This window comes from Euprymna scolopes, chromosome 45, assembly GCF_053919585.1.
Source record: "Euprymna scolopes isolate OS-2025 chromosome 45, ASM5391958v1, whole genome shotgun sequence".
Lineage (NCBI taxonomy): Eukaryota > Metazoa > Mollusca > Cephalopoda > Sepiida > Sepiolidae > Euprymna > Euprymna scolopes.
In genome coordinates, this window is record NC_136526.1 from 42,061,891 (window position 1) to 42,081,790 (window position 19,900).

General features: G+C 36.4%; 2 protein-coding genes across 2 annotated transcripts in view; one reads left to right on the forward strand and one right to left on the reverse strand.

Moving 5' to 3' along the window:
• The window catches only part of LOC145269496 (uncharacterized), an 89,282-nt gene that overhangs the window by 59,128 nt on the left and 10,254 nt on the right, over positions 1-19,900 (reverse strand). The gene's annotated exons all lie outside the window — the stretch shown is intronic.
• Positions 1-19,900, forward strand: part of LOC145269498 (ubiquitin-conjugating enzyme E2 J2-like) — a 70,101-nt gene that overhangs the window by 13,574 nt on the left and 36,627 nt on the right. Inside the window, exon 2 of the mRNA XM_080125234.1 lies at positions 5,630-5,751. Coding sequence (XP_079981360.1) covers positions 5,630-5,751 — 122 coding nt within the window. The remainder of the gene's footprint in view (positions 1-5,629; positions 5,752-19,900) is intronic.

Genomic DNA, 19,900 nt, shown 5'->3' on the forward strand with positions numbered 1-19,900 from the left:
GTCAGTTCCTCGCAAATAATTGTGTATACAGTTCCCACACGAACACCAAACTATGCACTTATTGCCTCTATTATAGACACACGATGGTCCTTATTCATGAAATTCTTCATTTGGCCAATCAACTCTGGAGTTCTGATTTCCTTACTCCTCCGGTCCTGGATATGACCTAAAACTATATCCGATGGTGAGGCCCCACCTTGCGGGCCTTGGGGAGTGTGGAGCCACCCTTTAATTGCCATTGCTCCCAGGTCCACTCTGACCCGGAGTAGTAGTACCTGTTAGGGTCCCAACTATGGGTTAAATAGAATCCGGCTTACAAAAAATATACTCCATTAAAAATCGTTCCTCAAAATAACTAGATTCGGCATTAAATAACCTGAAAAAGGTTGATATGCCGTAAAACAAAAACAACCAACCAACCTTACTCCTCCCACACCTCTTATTATCCCTCACAGACTCCCTGCCTTCCTTGAATCTCTTATGCCACTCAAAAACTGGTACTCGATTTATGCCAGATGGTCCAAAAGCAGTCTGAAGCATTCCATGTGTTTTGGTGGCATTTTTTCCAAATTTAAAACAGAATTTTATTGCATATCGTTCTTCTAAAGTGTCCTCACGTCCAGATTGCATTTTTGAAATTCACCAGCTGTGACAATCAGGTTTTAGTAGGGTGTATTCCAGTTCCTGCTGCAGCTGTTCATTTGAACCTGAAATCATAAAAATTGGTCAGTCATTTCATAAGATGTATAGCAATAACATGTTGAATTTTCAAAAGTCTACGACAATTCAAAATGCTTGTACAAAAAATGTCTGGAAACTTATTGAAGGCACCTTAATGTTCTAGTTATGTTCTGAGCTCCAATCTATAGTCCCCCCCCTCCCGGTCCTGATTTTCACAAAAACAATCGTCCATCTGAAACCTCTATCAATAATTTCCCCCACTCTTTATCTGGTTATGTCGGCCAAAATATTGTGAAAATAACACTCAGAATAAGAGCAGTGATCTGAATGCTTCAAATAATAGGTAAAAAAAAAAAAACGTAATAATATAGTATAAAATAGAGAGCAACATAGTTAAAAAAAAAAAAAAAAAAAAATGAAAGTGGAAAGTTTCCCAGGCAACACCAGATGGGTAGAGCTAGTGAAATATAAGCTAACACGCCTGGACTTATTTCTAATTTTAAAACCCTTTCAAGACCAGACTTTTTTTTTTTTTTTTTTTACACAGTGGTCACCACTTATCAAGGCCCGGAAGCCACTCAGGGATAAGGGTTATTGCAAGTACATTACGTTAGTGCGGAGATTTGATGAAGTGTTTACTTAAGGGGGCGGTTCATTAGGAATTTGTTAACGTTGGACTTGAAGCCATCCAAGTTGTAATCAGGTGGGAAGCAGGCAGACGGAACAGAGTTCCACAGGCGTGCAGTTCTAAGAAAGAAGCTTTGTTCATGGAATCCAAAATTTGGTAAATAAACAAAGAATGTGATATCAAACATTAAATGTGACATTTTAAAATCAAAATTTTGTTTCGTCAGAATATGAGTGAATAAATATATACATTTAAAACAAAAATGTGCTGCAAGTCCAGAGTTCAATCTAATTTAAAATATAGAAAAATCTTTATGATTTACGTGCCCATCATGGAACGAAAATGTCATATTCCAAAAATCACATAAATTGATCAAGTATTTTTTGCTGTTATTGTTGTTGTTTTTTAACTAAGGAAATACAAATTTTATCATGAAGCGAGACATTGTGTCTAGATCCGCCATGTTTGATTAATAAGAGTGAGATAACTCAATTCAAACTATCGAGATCTTAATAACTATGATTTACTATTAAAATCGCAAAAAAATCTTTATTTTCTATATTAAAAAAACTACTTGATCAATTCTTGTGATTTTTGGAATATGACATTTCCGTTCCATGATTGGTACATACATCATAAAGGTTTTTCTGTATTTTTTAACTAGGTTGAATCCTGGCTTACTTTCAAAAAGTAATTATTTTTTGTTAATTGGTCTAAATTACAGGGTTATTATTTGAACTAAACTTTCAGAGGTTTTATTGTATTTGTTTTCTGGTGTAACCTAATGATTAAGAGGCGTGTTTAAAACCAGAACTATGGAGTCAAGAGTCTAAACATTCTTCTCCAATTTCAACTTTTATACTTATCAAAGCTTAAAGCCACTTAAGGATTAGGGTTAATGTGATTGATTGTCAGTTGAATGATGAAGATTATGGAATACCTTTTCTCTTCCCTGCAACCTCTCTCCTACAGAAGAGACGTTGCAAGCCTGTCTTTGTTTTATCGTTATTTCCATGGCAGGTGCTCGTCTGAGCTCTAATCCCTCGTCCCCCCTCGACAATCTTTCACGAGAAACACCCGTCTGGCTGAAACTATTGTCAATAATTTTCCCCACTCTTTATCTGTGCCTAAATCCAAACGTAGATTCCATGAACAAAGCTTCTTTCTTAGAACTGCACACCAGTGGAACTCCCTGCCGCTTGCCTGTTTCCCACCTGACTACAACTTGGACGTCTTCAAGTCCAACATAAACAAACTCCTGACAAACCGCCCCCTTAAGTAAGACACTCTATCAAAACCCCCAATACTAATGATTACTACAATACTATCTCATTGATTACTGTACAGGCAATAACCCTTATCCCTGAGTGGCCTTCGGGCCTTGATAAGTGGTGCCCCCCATGTATGGGGGCAGTTTGTCAGGAGTTTGTTTATGTTGGACTTTAAGACGTCCAAGTTGTAGTCAGGTGGGAAACAGGCAAGCGGCAGAGAGTTCCACTGGTGTGCAGTTCTAAGAAAGAAGCTTTGCTCATGGAATCTACGTTTGGATTTAGGCACAGATAAAGAGTGGGGAAAATTATTGACAGTAGTTTCAGCCAGACGGGTGTTTCTCGTGAAAGATTGGCGAGGGGGGGACGAGGGATTGGAGCTCAGACGAGCTTGGAGTTGGATCATTCTACTGTTCCAGTAGGTATTTCATTGATAATGCAATCCTCTATCTGTATGAAAGTCAAGTATGCTTTAAAATGGAATACTGTTGCCACATCTGGGCAGGAGCTGCTTAGTGTGCCTTATCTTGCCTTGATAAAGTTGAAAACCGCCTTCAAAATCTAGTAGGTTATGTCGCTTTTCTCTTCCCTGCAACCTCTTTCTCAGAGAAGAGACGTTGCAAGCCTGTCTCTGCTCTATCATTATTTTAATGGCAAGTGCTCGTCTCTGCTCCAATCTTAGCTACAACCACTCTCACCAATTTCCTCCACTCTCTATCTGTGCCTAAATTAATCTAAATATAGATTCTATGAACGGGCTACCGGTGGAACACTGTTCCATTGGCCTGCTTCCTGGCTGGTTACAAGTCCAATGTAAACAAGTTAATCTACACCATTAACAATTACTACACTACCACCTGACATTCATTAACCTTATCCTTGAGTGGTTTTGGTGACTCCTTAAAAAAATCTTTTTTAAATAATGAGTTCGTTGGATTTATGTAGAAAACAACACAGTTAACAGCGATAAAATTTGAAAAAGCATTGACATTAATTTTTTTATCAACTACTTTACTCTGTCTTAACTTTTAAAGCTGTTTTTACCTATATTTATTGACTAGTGTTATTTTGTTTTCACATCTTTAATTGTATTGTTACAATGTTGAACATGGTCTTGTGCGTTCACTGCACTTGATGTGCTGGTCGAAACTTGTTGTTCGCCTGGTCAACCCTGCAACAAAGGAATTCCCTCCCCCCACTACCTCCCAAAACAACAAAAACCACAAGTCCAGTTTATAAGCAGATAATATTTATTTTTATTTATTTGTTTTTTTTTTTTATATCACAAATGATACTTGCTTTCCCAAGGTTGAATGCAGAATGTAAACAAAACAAAAACGGCAAGTCCAGTTTATAAACAAATGATATTTATTTATTTTTATTTATTTTATTTTTAGGGGGATATTACAAGTGGTACTTATTTTCCCAAGGTTGAATGACAAACTTGCAGAGTGAGATTTTTTGCTATCTTATCTATCACAATATGACTTTCCCATTTAAAAAAAAAAGTTTTTTTGCCAACAAAGAGAATATCTTTTGAGTGGTCTGACTCTGACCGGAGGTATTTTCAGTTTTCTGTGCCCCCCTCTTCTTTTATAGCCAAACATCTATCATCTGCAATGTCTGTAACCGTATGTACCAGCAAAACATGCAGCGTATGTTTACAACACTGTTTAAGTTAAGGCTTTTATAAAGTAATAATATATGCACAGCGTGGACAGTGTATGGCAGCAAACATATGCATAATTGCATAGAATTTAAGATGAAAATTTTCTAGCACACTGAAATATTTTTTATGTCTATCTATCTATCTCATCATTTTATATCTTCATTTGTGTTTCCTTTTCTAAAAATAAATATGGTTTTAATCCTTGCTGAAGTGTTTTTCAACATATTAAATCCTTGTACTTATATACAGGGTGTCCACAAAGCCTGACTACATTATGTAGCCAGACTTTGTGGGCACCGTGTAGATTATGTAGCCAGACTTTGTGGGCACCGTGTAGATTATGTAGCCAGACTTGTTCCTTGCTAATAGAGTCAGATGGGTTTGTGGCCAGGTTCGAATCTCTCAACCAGCTGTAATCATAACTCCCTGCATTGATAGATTCCTGAAAGGATGAAACATTAATGTCCATAGGTATTAAAAAAATTATCATAGCAATAATTATATATATATATATATATATATATATATATATATATATACACACACACATACACAGGGTGCCCACAAAGTCTGGCTACATAATGTAGTCAGACTTTGTGGACACCCTGTATATGTGACTTTGTCAGTGTATATGTGTGTGTTTGTGTGTGCAAAAAGTCTCTACCAAACTTCTCTCTGAATATTTGGCCTGCGTGGTTGAAAATTTATATATAGGGTATTTGGACATCATGAACACTTTCAATTGGGTTTTTAGCTGGCCAAAATTGTTGCTAAGAGGTAAAAATTTAAAACAGTTGACCGTGGTGGGGGTAAGTCAAATAAAACATTACTCTTGCTGTTACTTTTGCACATGCGCAAAATTAAACATTCATAGCTCAAAGTTGCTTAATTTTTAACTTTTTGTATCCATCTGTCGGTAGCTCAGACGGTAACGATACTGGAGAGCTAAGTAATGACTACGGCTAGTGCGCTTAAACATTCTGGTTTCGATTTCAGATGATGGTACTCAAGTCATATATTTTCATAAATTTTGAAATCCCTATTATATATTGGATAATAATTTGACTCTATAATAATAAGAAATCTGTATGTATTAAAATATAATACTTATGCATATTTTATGACAAGGCAACATTGGGTGGCCTTCTCGTGATATTACAATTGTACATGATATTGTAATTTTTTACCTTTTCCAAGGACATTATGTTTTCGATTGAGTTTGTGCATAGCCTAGCATCTATAAAAAATATCGGTTGTGGTCTTTCTTAGAACTGACGTTTTCTATAAAACTGTTTGGTTCTTTGTTATCGGCAATCTGACTATTTAATGAATGTTTCCAGTTTTTTTGTTTTTTTTTATATCATTTTCATTTCAATTTTTCAGATGGCTTGCAAACGGGCGAACACAACTGCCACAGCACGATTAAAACAGGATTACTTGCGCATTATGAAGGATCCTGTTCCCTATGTGAAGGCTGTACCCTTACCCTCAAATATTTTGGAATGGTAAGTGTCGTCCAAATTCCTTTGGTGGATGAAAGAAAAACTAGACTAGTATTGTTTGTCACGACAAAGTTTAGTTTCCCAGTAGATTTTTTTTTTAGTACAACACAATCATGTTAACACAACGGTTCTCTCCAGATCACTAGAGTTAAGTGACGTTGAGGCTGGCCAGTACCAGATGGGTGACTATTTGGGAAGACTGGACGCTGTATGTACCTTCTGGGAAGATTGGGTGTGGGGCCAGCACTCTCACTCTGTAAAAAGAACTCCTCACTACAAAAGCATCTACAAAGTTGTAGATGGCCTATGCCCCTCAAGGGGCTCGAGGCTATAGATGAAGATTTTTTTGCATGTTTATTCAAATTGGTACTTATGGCGGCAATTAAAAGTTAAAAAAAATACAGAAATGTGTGTAAAATGTGCGTACCAGTCACTGAACAAAGATTAAATATTCCAAAAATCACGTAATTTGATCAGGTAGGGTTTTTTTTTTTTTTTTTAATCAAATTTTGTTCTGTGACAATTCGGGGGCAAAAACAGCATCAATGAAGGAACCAGGGGCAGACAACCGAAACATAATTTAAAACCAAACAATAATATATTAACATAACACGTGTATATATATATATTTTTTTTTTTTCAAAACATAAAATTTTCAAATAATGAAAACATTATTTTAGAAAGGTCATTTTATATAAATTAAAAACAAATTGAAGATGCAATTCTGAATTTTTAAGGTCGCAAGTTGCAACGACCGAAACGTTGTGCGAATAACACCCAAGATGAGAATGGTAGTCCGATTAATCAACATAACACGAATAAAATTTGAAGAATATAAAAATGGCGTCAGCCTTCACTTATCGGTAAAAAATGACAAATTTGTTTTTTCAAAAATAAAAAAAAAAGTACTTGATCAATTTATGTGATTTTTGGAATATACCATCTTCATTGCGTGAAAAATAGGTACATGATAAAAGTTTTTCTTCATTTTGAATCTTATTTGAGATTATTGCTTTTTAATCACAGTATTTATAAAGAGCTCAGTAAATGGAGTTCTAAACTCTTTGAATCGTGCAAATATCCCTAGTGGTTCAAAAGTTACTTGCAACTTGGCAGGTATAAGTCAACTAAACATATACCATATATGCATGCACAAATACACATTTAAATTTACTTTTTTAAGGTTTTATATGCATATGGACATGGTTCAGGTAGTAACAAATAATGCTGGATATCTCTATGTTTTGGTTTCGATTTTAGCTGATGGCACCTTCAATAATTGTAATAATTATGTCAGCCCCTTTAAGAAACTCAGTTCTGATTGTTGAGCACTTTAAAGTTGAAATATAAAATTGGTCACCTAAGCTCACATGCATAGATCATGATGTTATAATCATTAGATCACTATGGCCGGATGTTACGACACTTAAAAAATTAATTTTAAAATTTCAACGACATTTCTTGCAGTTGAGATTGGTCGTAAGGTTTGTTCCTTGCTAATGGAGTCAGGGGGGGGGGTAAAATAAAATAAAAATGTTTTGGTAGGTAAGTATGAGGATCGAACTGGAACCGTTGAGGCAAAGTTGTAAATGAAAGTGTGAAAAAAAAAGAGTGCGACGTTAACCATTGCACCACCGCGAGATGCTAACAGAAACACGTTTGAATTTATTTAATTACTTAAATTAGCAGGTGCACGTTTTAATGACTTAACGAGGTCAACTTTTGACTGCGGAATATCATTTAGTGTGGAATGCTTTTTTTTTTTTTTTTCCCCAAGATGTTGGGGGTAGGGAGAAACAGCTCCCCTTGTCCAAATTGAATAGCAATTGTTTGATATATGGAAAATATTTCCACATTGATCAAAGCTGATTGCTTTCGGACATTTCCGTCTATCGCCGGAAAATACAGCCAGAATTGGTGTCGCTTTTATTATAGGAAAAAGACTAATCCACATGCGGCGAGCGACAAATGTTGAATATTTATCTTCCCGAAGTCGAGCAAATTAAATAGACAGGCGAGCTCCATTGTTAACTCTGAGATATTATGATTTACATGTGATATAAAAAGTTTTAAAAAGTTGTTAGGCGACCGACCGCTTCTCTGAAAAAAGCCTTTTGTAGACACACAGAAAAAGCGAACACACACATACACACATACATTTTCGCTTTTATATTTATAGATTTGAGTGTGGTTTCTTTCAAAGCATAACCCACACCTGAAAATCTTATAAAAAAATTAATGTAATCTTGACTCTCTTTTCAATATCGCTTCTTTTTTTTTCTTTTTTTTTTGGTCTGATGAAGTGGTTTCCTTGAATTAGAATTCCACTGAAACATGTATGCACATATGTAACTAATAATGTTTGTATAATAAACAGACTATATATATATATATATATATATATATATATATATATTTATATATAATCACACACACATATGCCACTACTACTGATCTTGTTGTTACCTTGTATGTTTGTTTTGTGCACAATGGATGACATTGCTAAACAAAGTTGGAAGAAACCAGGCAAACAAATTCTTTGATGTCACAAATGGATAACATCAACTAGTGAAACAGCTTAAAGATATCAAGAACAGACCGACAGACAAAAGGGAATAGATTAAAAGTTTAAAACATGTTTCCTTTTTATAATTATTGAGTGCAAACACAGACCTCGCAATATTATTGGTATGAATAAATGAAATGTAAGGTTATTTATTTTATAAAAAAAAAAAAAACTATGTGTTGATGCACTATATATATATTTATCACAAAAAAATGTAATTTTATTTCTTGCCTTTTGGTTAAGATAAAGGATAGTATCTGTTTGCTACAACATCAGCATCTCTTGTCAAAAGATTCTGACAGCATAACATCTTGAGAGAGTGGGTCAAAGAGTTTGCTGTATTGCGATGGAACCAAGCTAGACAATTTTCAAGAGGCAGAAGTGATAGTGCATGCTCCCGAGGAATCCCACAGTTCTGAAAAGGTTCCACTTCTGCAAAGGAGTACCCAACAAAAACAACTAGTGCCAGGATGAGTATGCGATCATGAGATCGGGGGGGGGGGGTGATAACGGAGTGGAGTTGCGGCAATAAGCACTCACTGTTGGTGGGTGCCCTCCTTAGAGAAGCACTAGCACTCAAATGTGGAACCCATCCAATACAAAAAAAAAAAAAGACAAAAAATAAAATAAATGCAAAATGGTGGAAGGGTTGCACAAACAATATATTAGTAAAAACATAACCGAACAGATTTTCTGGGACCCCTCCCCCCTTCCCCCAGGTTAAAATGGCTAAAATTGACACTTTTGTGCTCATTAAAAAAAATTGATGCCTTGGATTTTTATAAAACTTTCTGAAAAGTTGTAACTAGCTGATTTCTGTATAATTTTGTTTGTCTATACTTCGCGATAACTCTTAGTGTACCCCAGGGACTCTTTTAGGGCTAATAAAAACACTCCATTTTTGGGACTGTTTTATCATATTTGTCCAAAATTTTCTGCGTATGTTTATCAGTTTTGCATGGTGCTGAACTCAAATTTAAATATGCCTTGGGGACTTTTGAGGCTGAATTGGGCAATGATGGATGTTGTCATTTCTTTTTTGCATGGTGCAGAACTCAAATTTAGATATGTTAAAGCCTAAAACTGTGCCGTGCCGTTCATTTTCACCAGGATTTGACATCCCATGGGGACTTTTGGAGCTAAATGGGGAGGGGGGGGGACATGCTGAACTTAGCCATTTTTTTTATGCCTCGTTCACTGTGCACTCACGGGGGACCATGCATGCTTCACTTGTTTCATATGATATTGTATGCAACATATAGTTGCGATTCCAAAAGTAAAAAAAAAATTAGACTTCGGTGCCATTAGCTAGAACTGAAACCGAAACAAAATTTGTAACCTTCCAGCCTGAGACGTTACCATGTGAGTCCTGATTAGAACTAAACTAATGTGTATATATTTGCGCATGCATAGGAGAGTGGTTGAAGTAGACTGAAGCTTGCCAAGTTCTAATTTATTTTCGATTTGGACCTCTTAACAACTATTTTGACTGCTTAGCAACTGTTTTAACTGTATAAAGAACCATATAAAAAAAAAGAATCCATAAAAAATGCAATCATTTAAGTTGGCTTGTGCTGCTCTGCAACCTTCCATCACAGAAAAAATCTTATGCCTCTGTTCAGTCTCGAATGACAAAGGATACCCCCTGTAGGGGGCACCTACGCGCTTAATTATGTGAAAAGGGTTGTGCAGTCACCAACCACACCTTTCCATAATTGGCACTGCTTGAGTCCAGTGGCAAGAAGAAGTCCAGGATGACTGGAAACAATGCCGAGATAAACACAGAGCGCATACAGCACCTAGTTGTCCCAAATGGTCACCCATCTGGTACTGGCCAGGCTCATTGTTGCTTAACACTAGAAGTGTAAGCCATGTTTAGTTTCAGAACAGTTTCTGATGGCTCGTTGTTCTAAACAAGTCTTGAGAGGTGACTGGTTTGCAGTAGACAGAACATTTTCCAATGGTTCGTTGTTGCACACAAGTCCTGAGAGGTGACTGGTTTGCAGTAGACAGTTCTACAGAGCAAAATATTCTTACCGTGTCGGGACGGAAAAAAACATGCGAAATTGCTACAGAAAAGGTTTAATATTTATGGAGCAATTCTGGTTTCTGATTGGTTGGTAGCAGGACGTGAATTAATTCGATTCGTCAGTTCCTAGCAGCATTGTTTATAAATAGAATCGTCCGACTGTGTGGGATCATACTCCATTACACATCCAAAATATTGCAACAGAAGCTTCCTCCCGGTGCACCGCAATGGATCCCTAACAAGAGCAGACGATCAGTCGATTTGATTTAAAAATGGACGATTTCACCGTTTTCGATGACAATAAAAATATTGGAATGTGAAATATTCATTAATCATCATTCAATCCCGGGCAACGTTGGGTCTTCCCTGCTAGTTGTGGATAAAAAGGGTGTTTCTAGCCCGTTCTGGTCGATTTACTCTTAAGAATGCGATTTTTTGCTTCCTCGATTTCTCCAGAAACTGAATCCTACGAGTATATTACAAGATTTTTTTTTTTTTTTTTTTTTTTTTGCTGTTTTTATTTCAAATAACGACAAACAACCATTGTGATAAATCTGCTGCTGCGGAGAATAATGTAAATATGTATCTAGTTTATTGATTGAATATAAGCAACATTTATTATACACAGATGTTGCCATTTTTAAAAAATTTTTTTAACAATGCTTGATTGATTTGTTCACAAATTGTAACATTTCTCTATAATTTTTTATTGGACTGTGTACTTGAATAATAATGTGTTAATCATGGACGTAATACTATCCTTGTTTCTGCGTTAATATCACTGTTAATCATATCTCTTCGCTTCTCTCAGTTCCAAAGAAAGAAGTAATTTATATCTGATGTTGTTAAGGTTTTTTCTAGATAAAAAAACTCGAGTAACATCTAATATATAAAAAACGTATATGTCTGTCTGTTTGTCTCCATATTTTCAAACTGTATCACCTCTGAAACTAAAAGTCACAGAATGGCACTAGGGACCTCAAATGATTGGATTTTTTACAGGCCATTCTTTTATGGGTCTTTAGCCAGTTAAAATAGTTTTTAAGGGGTTAAAAACATGTTTGTATGTGTGTTTGTGTGTCCGCTAAAAACTTTTGACAGACACAACAAAAATTCACAAACTTGGTATCATATTGAAGCTCCATCCTTGGCTCGAAAAATATCGAAAAATTGGCCAAAAACGTTAATTTTTTCACCCCAAAATCGACAATTTTCGACAGGGGGGGGGGCAACAAAAACGGTCCTCTGGTGACGACAACCAGTTCTACGCATGCGTCAGACGACGTCATGACCTGATTTACTTTAAATAGTTGAAAAACTGACTAAATTTCATGTACATCGCATTAGCTCAGTTGGTTAGCGCGTTGGTTCATTATCTAAACGTTTTGGGTTCGAATAGTGGTGTGAGATGTCTTTTTTTTTTTCGATTTTTTAAATTTAAATATTGAACTAGTGTTATTTAAGCCATTTTTCATGTAACGTTCGTTTTTCTGTTTGTTTTTTTTTACTTCGCTTATCCACCCCTGACCACACACCCAAAATCACCCGGGTACTCACCGATTTTTTAAATTTTAATATCGAAACAGGCTTATTTAAGCCATTTTTCACGTGTTCGTTTTTCTGTTTTAAAAATTTGACTACTATCCAATTTTTTAAAATATTTATATGGTTGATAACAAAATAGCTCTAACTAAACATGTAAGAAATTTTTTTATTACCAGATTTTCAATTTAAAAAAAATAATCGATCTGGAATAAAAATCAACAACAAAAAAATGTGTCTACGCCATGCTATCGCTGCAGCTGCTGCTGATGCTATTACTAATATTACATCAGTCTAGATTCAAATTCCAAACGATTTTCTTTTTTTTTTTTTTTTTCGGATATCCTGTTTTTAAATTGCTACCTACCAAGAGAGAAAGCAATGTACAATTATTTTTTAATGGATAAACATAATAAAAAGATTGTTTTATTTAACAGTGGGTGTCCGAAGAAATTTTGTTTCATACCCATCATGTTGAAATTTTTTTTTTTTTAACACAACAAAAAAACGAGTGCTCAAATCAATTTTGGACACCTGAAACTATTAAAAATGACATCTCTTCTAGTTAATTTTCAAATTTCATGAAAAAATTCTTAAGAGAAACGCGGTACGAGTGTTTACAAATCAGGGGGTGTCATTACAAAATCTTACTGAAAATGCTGTTTTATGATGTTCCTCATTTTTATCACTTTATTTGCTTCAAACTCTTAAAATATATAATGCACATTATTATTTATTAATTCATTTGAAAGTATATTCATTTCCGAACAAAACAGTGGTATTTTGAAGACTTAAAGTGCTTTGGTTTTTAAAATATGACTATTTTAGCAGAAACCCCTTGAAATCTGTGATTATCCAAAGCGTTTTATCGGCCATGTGTATTGTTATAATCAGTTTATATGTGTGTTATGTTGTGTACAGTGGTATCGTCACCAGGTTTGAATGCTACAATTTTGGTTTCGATTCCAGCTGATGACACCTGAATACTTTTTTTCTTTTTACTTTTGAAATCATGACTCTATAATAATATATACGAAATCTGGACAAAATAAAATATCATATTTAAGCATATTTTATGACTAGGCAAAGCTAGTCAGGTATAAATTATTAGTCATTTATTTATTTTTTTTTTATTTTTCAAACATAATATTTTAGTGAGTTGATAATTTGTATTATTTGGGTTACAATTCTAATTGTAGATTTTATTTTCACAATGTTTTGTACACTGCAATCTCCAATCCCCTTCTGGGGAATTTGTATGGAATTTCGAACTAAACTTTTTATTAAATCTCCATAGGAAGCTTGGGTAGGAGTCCCAAGTAATTCATAATTGTATTCTTAGTATCGCCTGCACTGAATGTTGCATAAGTGATAGACGACAACCAGAAAATATTGGATCTGGGCAAAACCAGATGTAAATCGGATTTTTGGCGATGATGTCAACCCTATATTCCGATTGAAATACCGAGATCAGGAAACAAAGAGAGAAATATTAAACTCTGGATTGGAATTGCTAAAAGTATAAAACAATACAATAGAAAAAGAATGACAAAATAAGTGAACAGTAATTCCAACCAACTTTTAAATATAAGTAAAAACAGAGAAGAGAGAGAAACCAGTGACACACTTCTGCCGTTGTCTAACTGACCAGCCACACACCATCCTCCATACCGACTCAACTATCTTTCACTTGTCATACTTCACTGTAAAATAAATAAAACTTTGTTGATTTAACAGGTTGTTGTTGGATTACAAAAACCATAGTAGTCAAATTTTATATACCACTAGCCTGGATGCCCGGTGTTGCCCGAGTGTTTGGAGGTGTGTGTTGAGCAAAAAAAATAAGTGGGAGGAGGCAAGCAGGCTCGAACCCGTACCGCGGAGGAGAAAAAGAATGTGAAAAAAAAAAAAAAAAAATGTGACATCTTTGCTGTTGCATCTATCGCCAAACTAGAAGTGGCGAAGGTTTAAATTAAGTCTAGTCAAACGAAAAGAGGGGATGACTTTTGAAAATCTCTGTGAAAAAAGCGACCCCTCCTTGTAGAAAAGTGCCCAGTTGAGGGTAAAAGAAAATTGTTTCTAGCCAATTTTTTTATATTTATCGTCCGAGGGATCGAGCTTCAAAATGATACCAATGTTTTGAAAAGTTTTAGACAGACAGATATACATACATACATTTAAACAGGCAGGTGAGATTTACATTAGAGATGGCTGCATTTTGTAAAAGTGTGTCTTTAAAATATATAGATGACAATATAACATGAGGATTGAACCTTCAACATTCAGAAGATTGTCATTTAGAACTGATTGTTACTTAGCACTAAAAGTTCATGGGAAATACTTCAGACTTCTACCCGGTATATGGCTGACTGAATGAGAACAAGCTACCTCCATGGGTTTCTATTCAAAATTATATACAAATTCCAGAGTTTGACATGATGCACTTGAAAAAAGTCGGAGGTTACATTGGCAGAAATGTTGGGAGAATCTATGATATAACTGGAAATGTTTTCTCAATTATTAAATCATTTCTCTCTGATAGGCTCATAAGACTAGTGGTTGATGGGCAGAAATCAAAGGCCCAGAATATTAATGCTGGAGTTCCTCAGGGGTCCATCCTGGGCCCAACTCTCTTCCTGATCTACATCAACGATCTTCCACACATACTTAAATCATTCGGAGACATCTATGCTGATGACACGACCATCTATGGCAACACATCAAAGGCTGTAAATGACAAAGTTCTCTCTGATTCTCTCTCCTCTGAACTTGAGCGCGTGGTACAGTGGGGGAAGAGGTAGCTGATTACTTTTAATACATCTTAAACCAAGCTCCTATCCTTACATCATCAACGCTCTGATCCCCATCTGGCATCAATTGAATTAATCAAAATAATATAAACAGCTAATATTTCTTTAAACATTTTCATTGTATTATAACAAAAACATAACTAAGTTTACATAAACTAAGTATGCTTTGGGGAAAAATGTTTTAATCTCTCTTCTGTAAAACAAACAAAAAGAAAACTGCTACATCTGGTTAACAGTAGTAATATATTAAATTATATATATAACGGGCCAAGATCACAGTGTGGTATCTGTTCTGATGCTACACTTCACCTTTTCTGTCCTCAGTCAGTGGAGATGTTCTTCATGACAGATAATTTTTTTTTTTTTTTTCCCCCCTCTATCCAGTGGGTTCTTTTCTGGGGAGTTGCATTTTCTCCACATTAAAAAAAACGATCTTGTGCCCTCGTGGGAAAGCAAGTAAATAGGGACATTTGGTGTAATGTGTGTTAGAGTATGATATTATAATATGTGCTAATATGGCCTCTTCAAAGTCTGAAGAGATAATAGATGCCTGCACTGATCGTCTATACAATGTTTATCTCCTAGCAGGAAGATGTAACACAAGGTTGGGAAAGTATGATTTGAAAAGCCAGAGCCATAGAGTAAGAGGACTCTGGCCTGCAAAACAAAATGCCTCGGCAACCCAATTGGGATACCATGGTAAGGGTTCCCTAGGCAATTACCAAGAAACTAGCCAAAGGCCAAATAGTTTTAAGATGGAGTACTGTTGCCACATCTGGGGAGGAGCTGCTCTAGGTGTATCAGAATTTTTTACACCCCTAACACGAAACTGCGAATAAAATAAAAAAACTCATAATTTCTCTTTTAAAAGTGGATTGTTTATTTTCTTTATGGATTATACTTCCAAAATAAACTATTAAAGTTGTATAAAAAAGTAATAGAAATATTATTTTTTAAAAAACGGCTACTCAACTTTGCGACTACCAATCGCCTTATGGTAACGAACATTCATGTCTAGCAAAACTAAATAATCAATATAAATAAATAATATATCATTTGAAATCATCTCGTCACTTGGCGTTCAAATGACAGCCACATGGCTGATCAGATTATATCTTGGTGTGTGCGCGCAGATATTGGTAGCAAATTTGGCTCGGACCACATAATTATTCATGTAAGTCTTTGACCTCGACTTCAATGGGAAACCTAATGTTATTACATTCTTAAGTACAGCAAAATGTATTCTCTATGAATTCTATGCATAGAGTCGCTCAACAGAAAACTTAGAATCAGAGCCCATTAGAATCATAGAGACAGCAGCCAAGCTTATCACGAATGACATTAAAACTATTCAGACAAGTTCAGAATATTACCCGTCTAAGAATGATCTTGACTAGGATGCAATTCTTGAATATGTTCCTAAAACATTGATCTTTCTCAGGAAAAATATTTGCGGGCAAAGACAATGATTTGAAACTTGCATCGACAGGTCAAGCGATAATTCAGGCTGTTGGACCCAGAGTTTTCCTTGCACCTGTGTTTAGCAGTGGAAATGCATAACCAATTTGAATTGCGATTCTTAATTGACTTAATCTGAATAAACATGGCTTCTATTCATCTTACTCAGAAGTTCAGAAATTCAAAAAAAGTGCTGCTCTTGTTCATGGCACTGAAACTCTCTCCCTTGTTGAAACTGAATTTGTGCAGTTCGTAACTGATAATGTGGACCATAATGTAAGGAATATTGATGGATTCAACTCATTCCACGGTATGGACATCATAGCATCTTTTATGCCTGGAAAAGTTAAAGCAAAACCAGTTTCAAGGATTCAGGTCCTTTCAGAAGATATAATAAGGGTTGGAAGGATCAACATGAAGTACTTAGATTCACAGCACACCAACAAACCACCAGTGACATTGAAAGAGCTCCAGGCCAAGAAAGTTGTCGATTCCACTGTTAATGTTGACATCCTTTGGGAGGTTTCACTAATTTTACATCCAGTACCTCTTAGTCAGGCCTTATGCAGTCAGTGCACAAACGAACATATCCTGGGAGTTAGCGACAGTTTTTTTTTTTTGCCAATGATCAACATAAACCCTAATAACTTAACCTGTGTGTACTCAACATTATGTTACATTAGTGATTTAGCCAGGAACACAACATTACACAAATTCTAACATTTGATCAGCCAATAATGATAAGAGTCAAGTCACAGCTTAGTTCCAGTCTCCTGAAATCATTTGTCTTGCGACTTGGTGGGCTCCATACACAAATAAGCTTGCTGGGGTCAATTGATCATTTGATCACAGGTTCTTCTTCGGTTCAACTTTTTGAACTTGTGTATGCTGAAAACACAGTCAAGCACATGCTAAGTGGCAAAGCAATTGCAAGTGCTCACTTCTTAGTTGATGCTGCTCTGAATGCTAATTTTTTTAGCGAAAGCCTATGATTTGCCAGTTTCACATGTCACTGAGGATGAGCAACCTAACACTGATGCAGAAGAGTCATTTTCTCAGAATGAACACCTGAAGGAAGCTTAGGGGATACTGATGGAACTGAGGCATTGGATAATGTTCTGTCATCAGAGTCTGTGACCAGGATTGCCCAGAGAATTAACCATGTGAAGGATGTGATGATTGACCAGCGAACAGTAAAATTGTGGATTCAATATCTAGATATGGTGAAGACCCTGCAAGTGTCTATCAAGGCAAAGCGCACCAGAAACTGGGAATTGCACCTTAACATTGTAAGAAAAATGCTGCCAATATTTGCTGCAGCATTTTTCACATCCTATATTCAAAGTTGGCCTACTTGTACTTGCAGCAAATGGAAGAGTTACCAAAAATTCACCCTGAAGTGTACCAGAAATTTTCTGAAGGATTCCATGTGATTAGATGGAGTGATCGCTACTGGGCTGGCTTGTCGACGGATCTGGTTATTGAGCAGGTGCTAATGAAAAGCATGAAGATGTCTTGAGGTTTTACTCATGATAGAGGAATGGACGAAATTCAACGATTGGTTTGGACGCTATCGCTGCCAGCGTGTGCTGAAATCAAGTTTATAGTTCAAGAACTAGCAGGCATTCGTTATGGCACTAGTGACCAGCACCAAGACGCTACTTCAGCAAGAAAAGAGTGAGATATGAAGGATATGTGGAAGCTCTTTGCATTTCACCAAACATATGACTCTTTCACGGAAAGTCCGTCCATTCAAAGCATTTCAAGGTGAGTAACTAGAGTCAAAAAGGAGAAGGTGGACAGAGCAAACTCCATAGGAGAGGAAATCATCGCTTCAATGGTTGGAGAAAACATCCACGAGTACACTTGGAAAAAAAGAAGGATCAGGCAATTACACTTAGGTTAAAAGTTTTGCTTGGCAAAGATGAAGCAGTTGAGACTGATCCACAACTCCTATTCCAGAAACTGTGCTATCTACCAGTGAACCCTCAATTCAGCAGCAAGAACATTTCCAGTATGAGCTTTGTGGTTACCCACCTGCACTTTTTGATTATTTTAGACTACCCATCAGAACAAGAGTGCACTAAACTAGTTGAGCGGAATTAGATGATAAGCAAGTGTCCCGATGTTGCCTACATCGATAGAGATAGTATGTTCATCGGCTTTGGCAGACACATCATCAGAACTGACTTCCCTTGTACAATCAGGTCCACAGTATCTCTTAGATGGTGGAGCACTACTTCAATGCCTCCCATGGCAAAAAGGTAACACATTTGATGAGATTTGTGACTAATACCGCAAATATGTCACAACTAGATATGGAAAAGCATGCATTGTCTTTGATGGGTATGAAAGTGGTCCATCCATTAAAGACGCAACTCACCAATACCAGGCAGGGGGCTCTGTTGGTGTTGATGTGTCACTGGCCCCTTTAATGGTGTTCAATTTAAAAAAGGATGTTTTCCATTGCTAATCAACAAAACAAACAATTGTTCATCAACTTGCTGGGAAAGAGTTTGGAGGAAGCAGGTTGTAAAGTAGTTCATGTATCTGGAGATGCTGACGTATTGATTGTGAAAACTGTTCTAGAACTGGCACAGATGAGAGAAAGCATTTTGATAGCAGATGACACTGACTTATTGGTCCTTCTATGTTATCGTGTCAATAGAGATGATGGTTACATCTTCTTTATGCCACAACCAAAGGCTAATGCAAAAAGTGTGAAAGTCTGAAGCATCAAAGAAATGAGGAAATCTTTGGGAGATGGGATCTGTTCCAACATTCTTTTCATCCATGCACTACTGGGCTGTGATTCTACATCCAGTGTTCATGGAATAGGGAAGGACGTGTCCCTTCAAAAGGTGATGAACAATAGAAACTTCCTCAAACTGGTAGAAGTGTTTGGCAAGGATAGCAGTGCAGAAGAGGTTATTGAAGCCTGTACAATGGTAATGATGAGGAAAACATCAATCATCTTTGACAAGGTGCTTTAAGGAAAAGGTTGCACAAAGCTCAAAGCATGTTGAGGCCAAATTATTGCTACCAACGAGAGCAGCTACGAAATTCCACAGCCTTTGAGTCTACTTCCAAATTCAGGAATGGAAAGGTAGAAACCAATGAAAACCTGACAAGTGGGGATGGAAACTTTCAGATGGTAGATTACAACCAATCAAGGCCCTGTCGGTGGGGCATTAGAATACGCCAACTGTCCCCCTGCAGAGGGTAAAAGTCCCTCAATGGGGGTCCTGGATATGACCTTAAACTATATCCAGTGGTGAGGCCCCAGCTTGTGGGCTTTGGAGAGTGTGGAGCCACCCTTTAATTACCATTGCTCCCAGGTCCACTCTGACCTGGAGTGGTAGTACCTGTTAGGGTCCCAACTTTGGGTTAAATAGAAACCAACGTGAAAACAACAAATATATTCTATAAAAAAAATTTTCTTCAAAATCTTTGGATTGGGCATTAAATAACCCGGAAAGGGTTGATATGCCGTAAAACAAAAACAACCAACCAACCAACAACCAATCAAGACTGACTTCCCACCTGGTCCTGTAAATTTGTTGGCTATAATTAGGTGTAACTGTATTTCAGGGTGTATTATAGCAAGATACAGTTGCAGGAAACATTGCATTCACTGTTCAAACTTGTGTGGTAATTGCAAAGGCCTCCACTACACTAATTCACCACAGCCAGATTTTGATGATGATGAAGTTGCCTTTGACTAGTTCTTGACAAGAAATGTTCTTT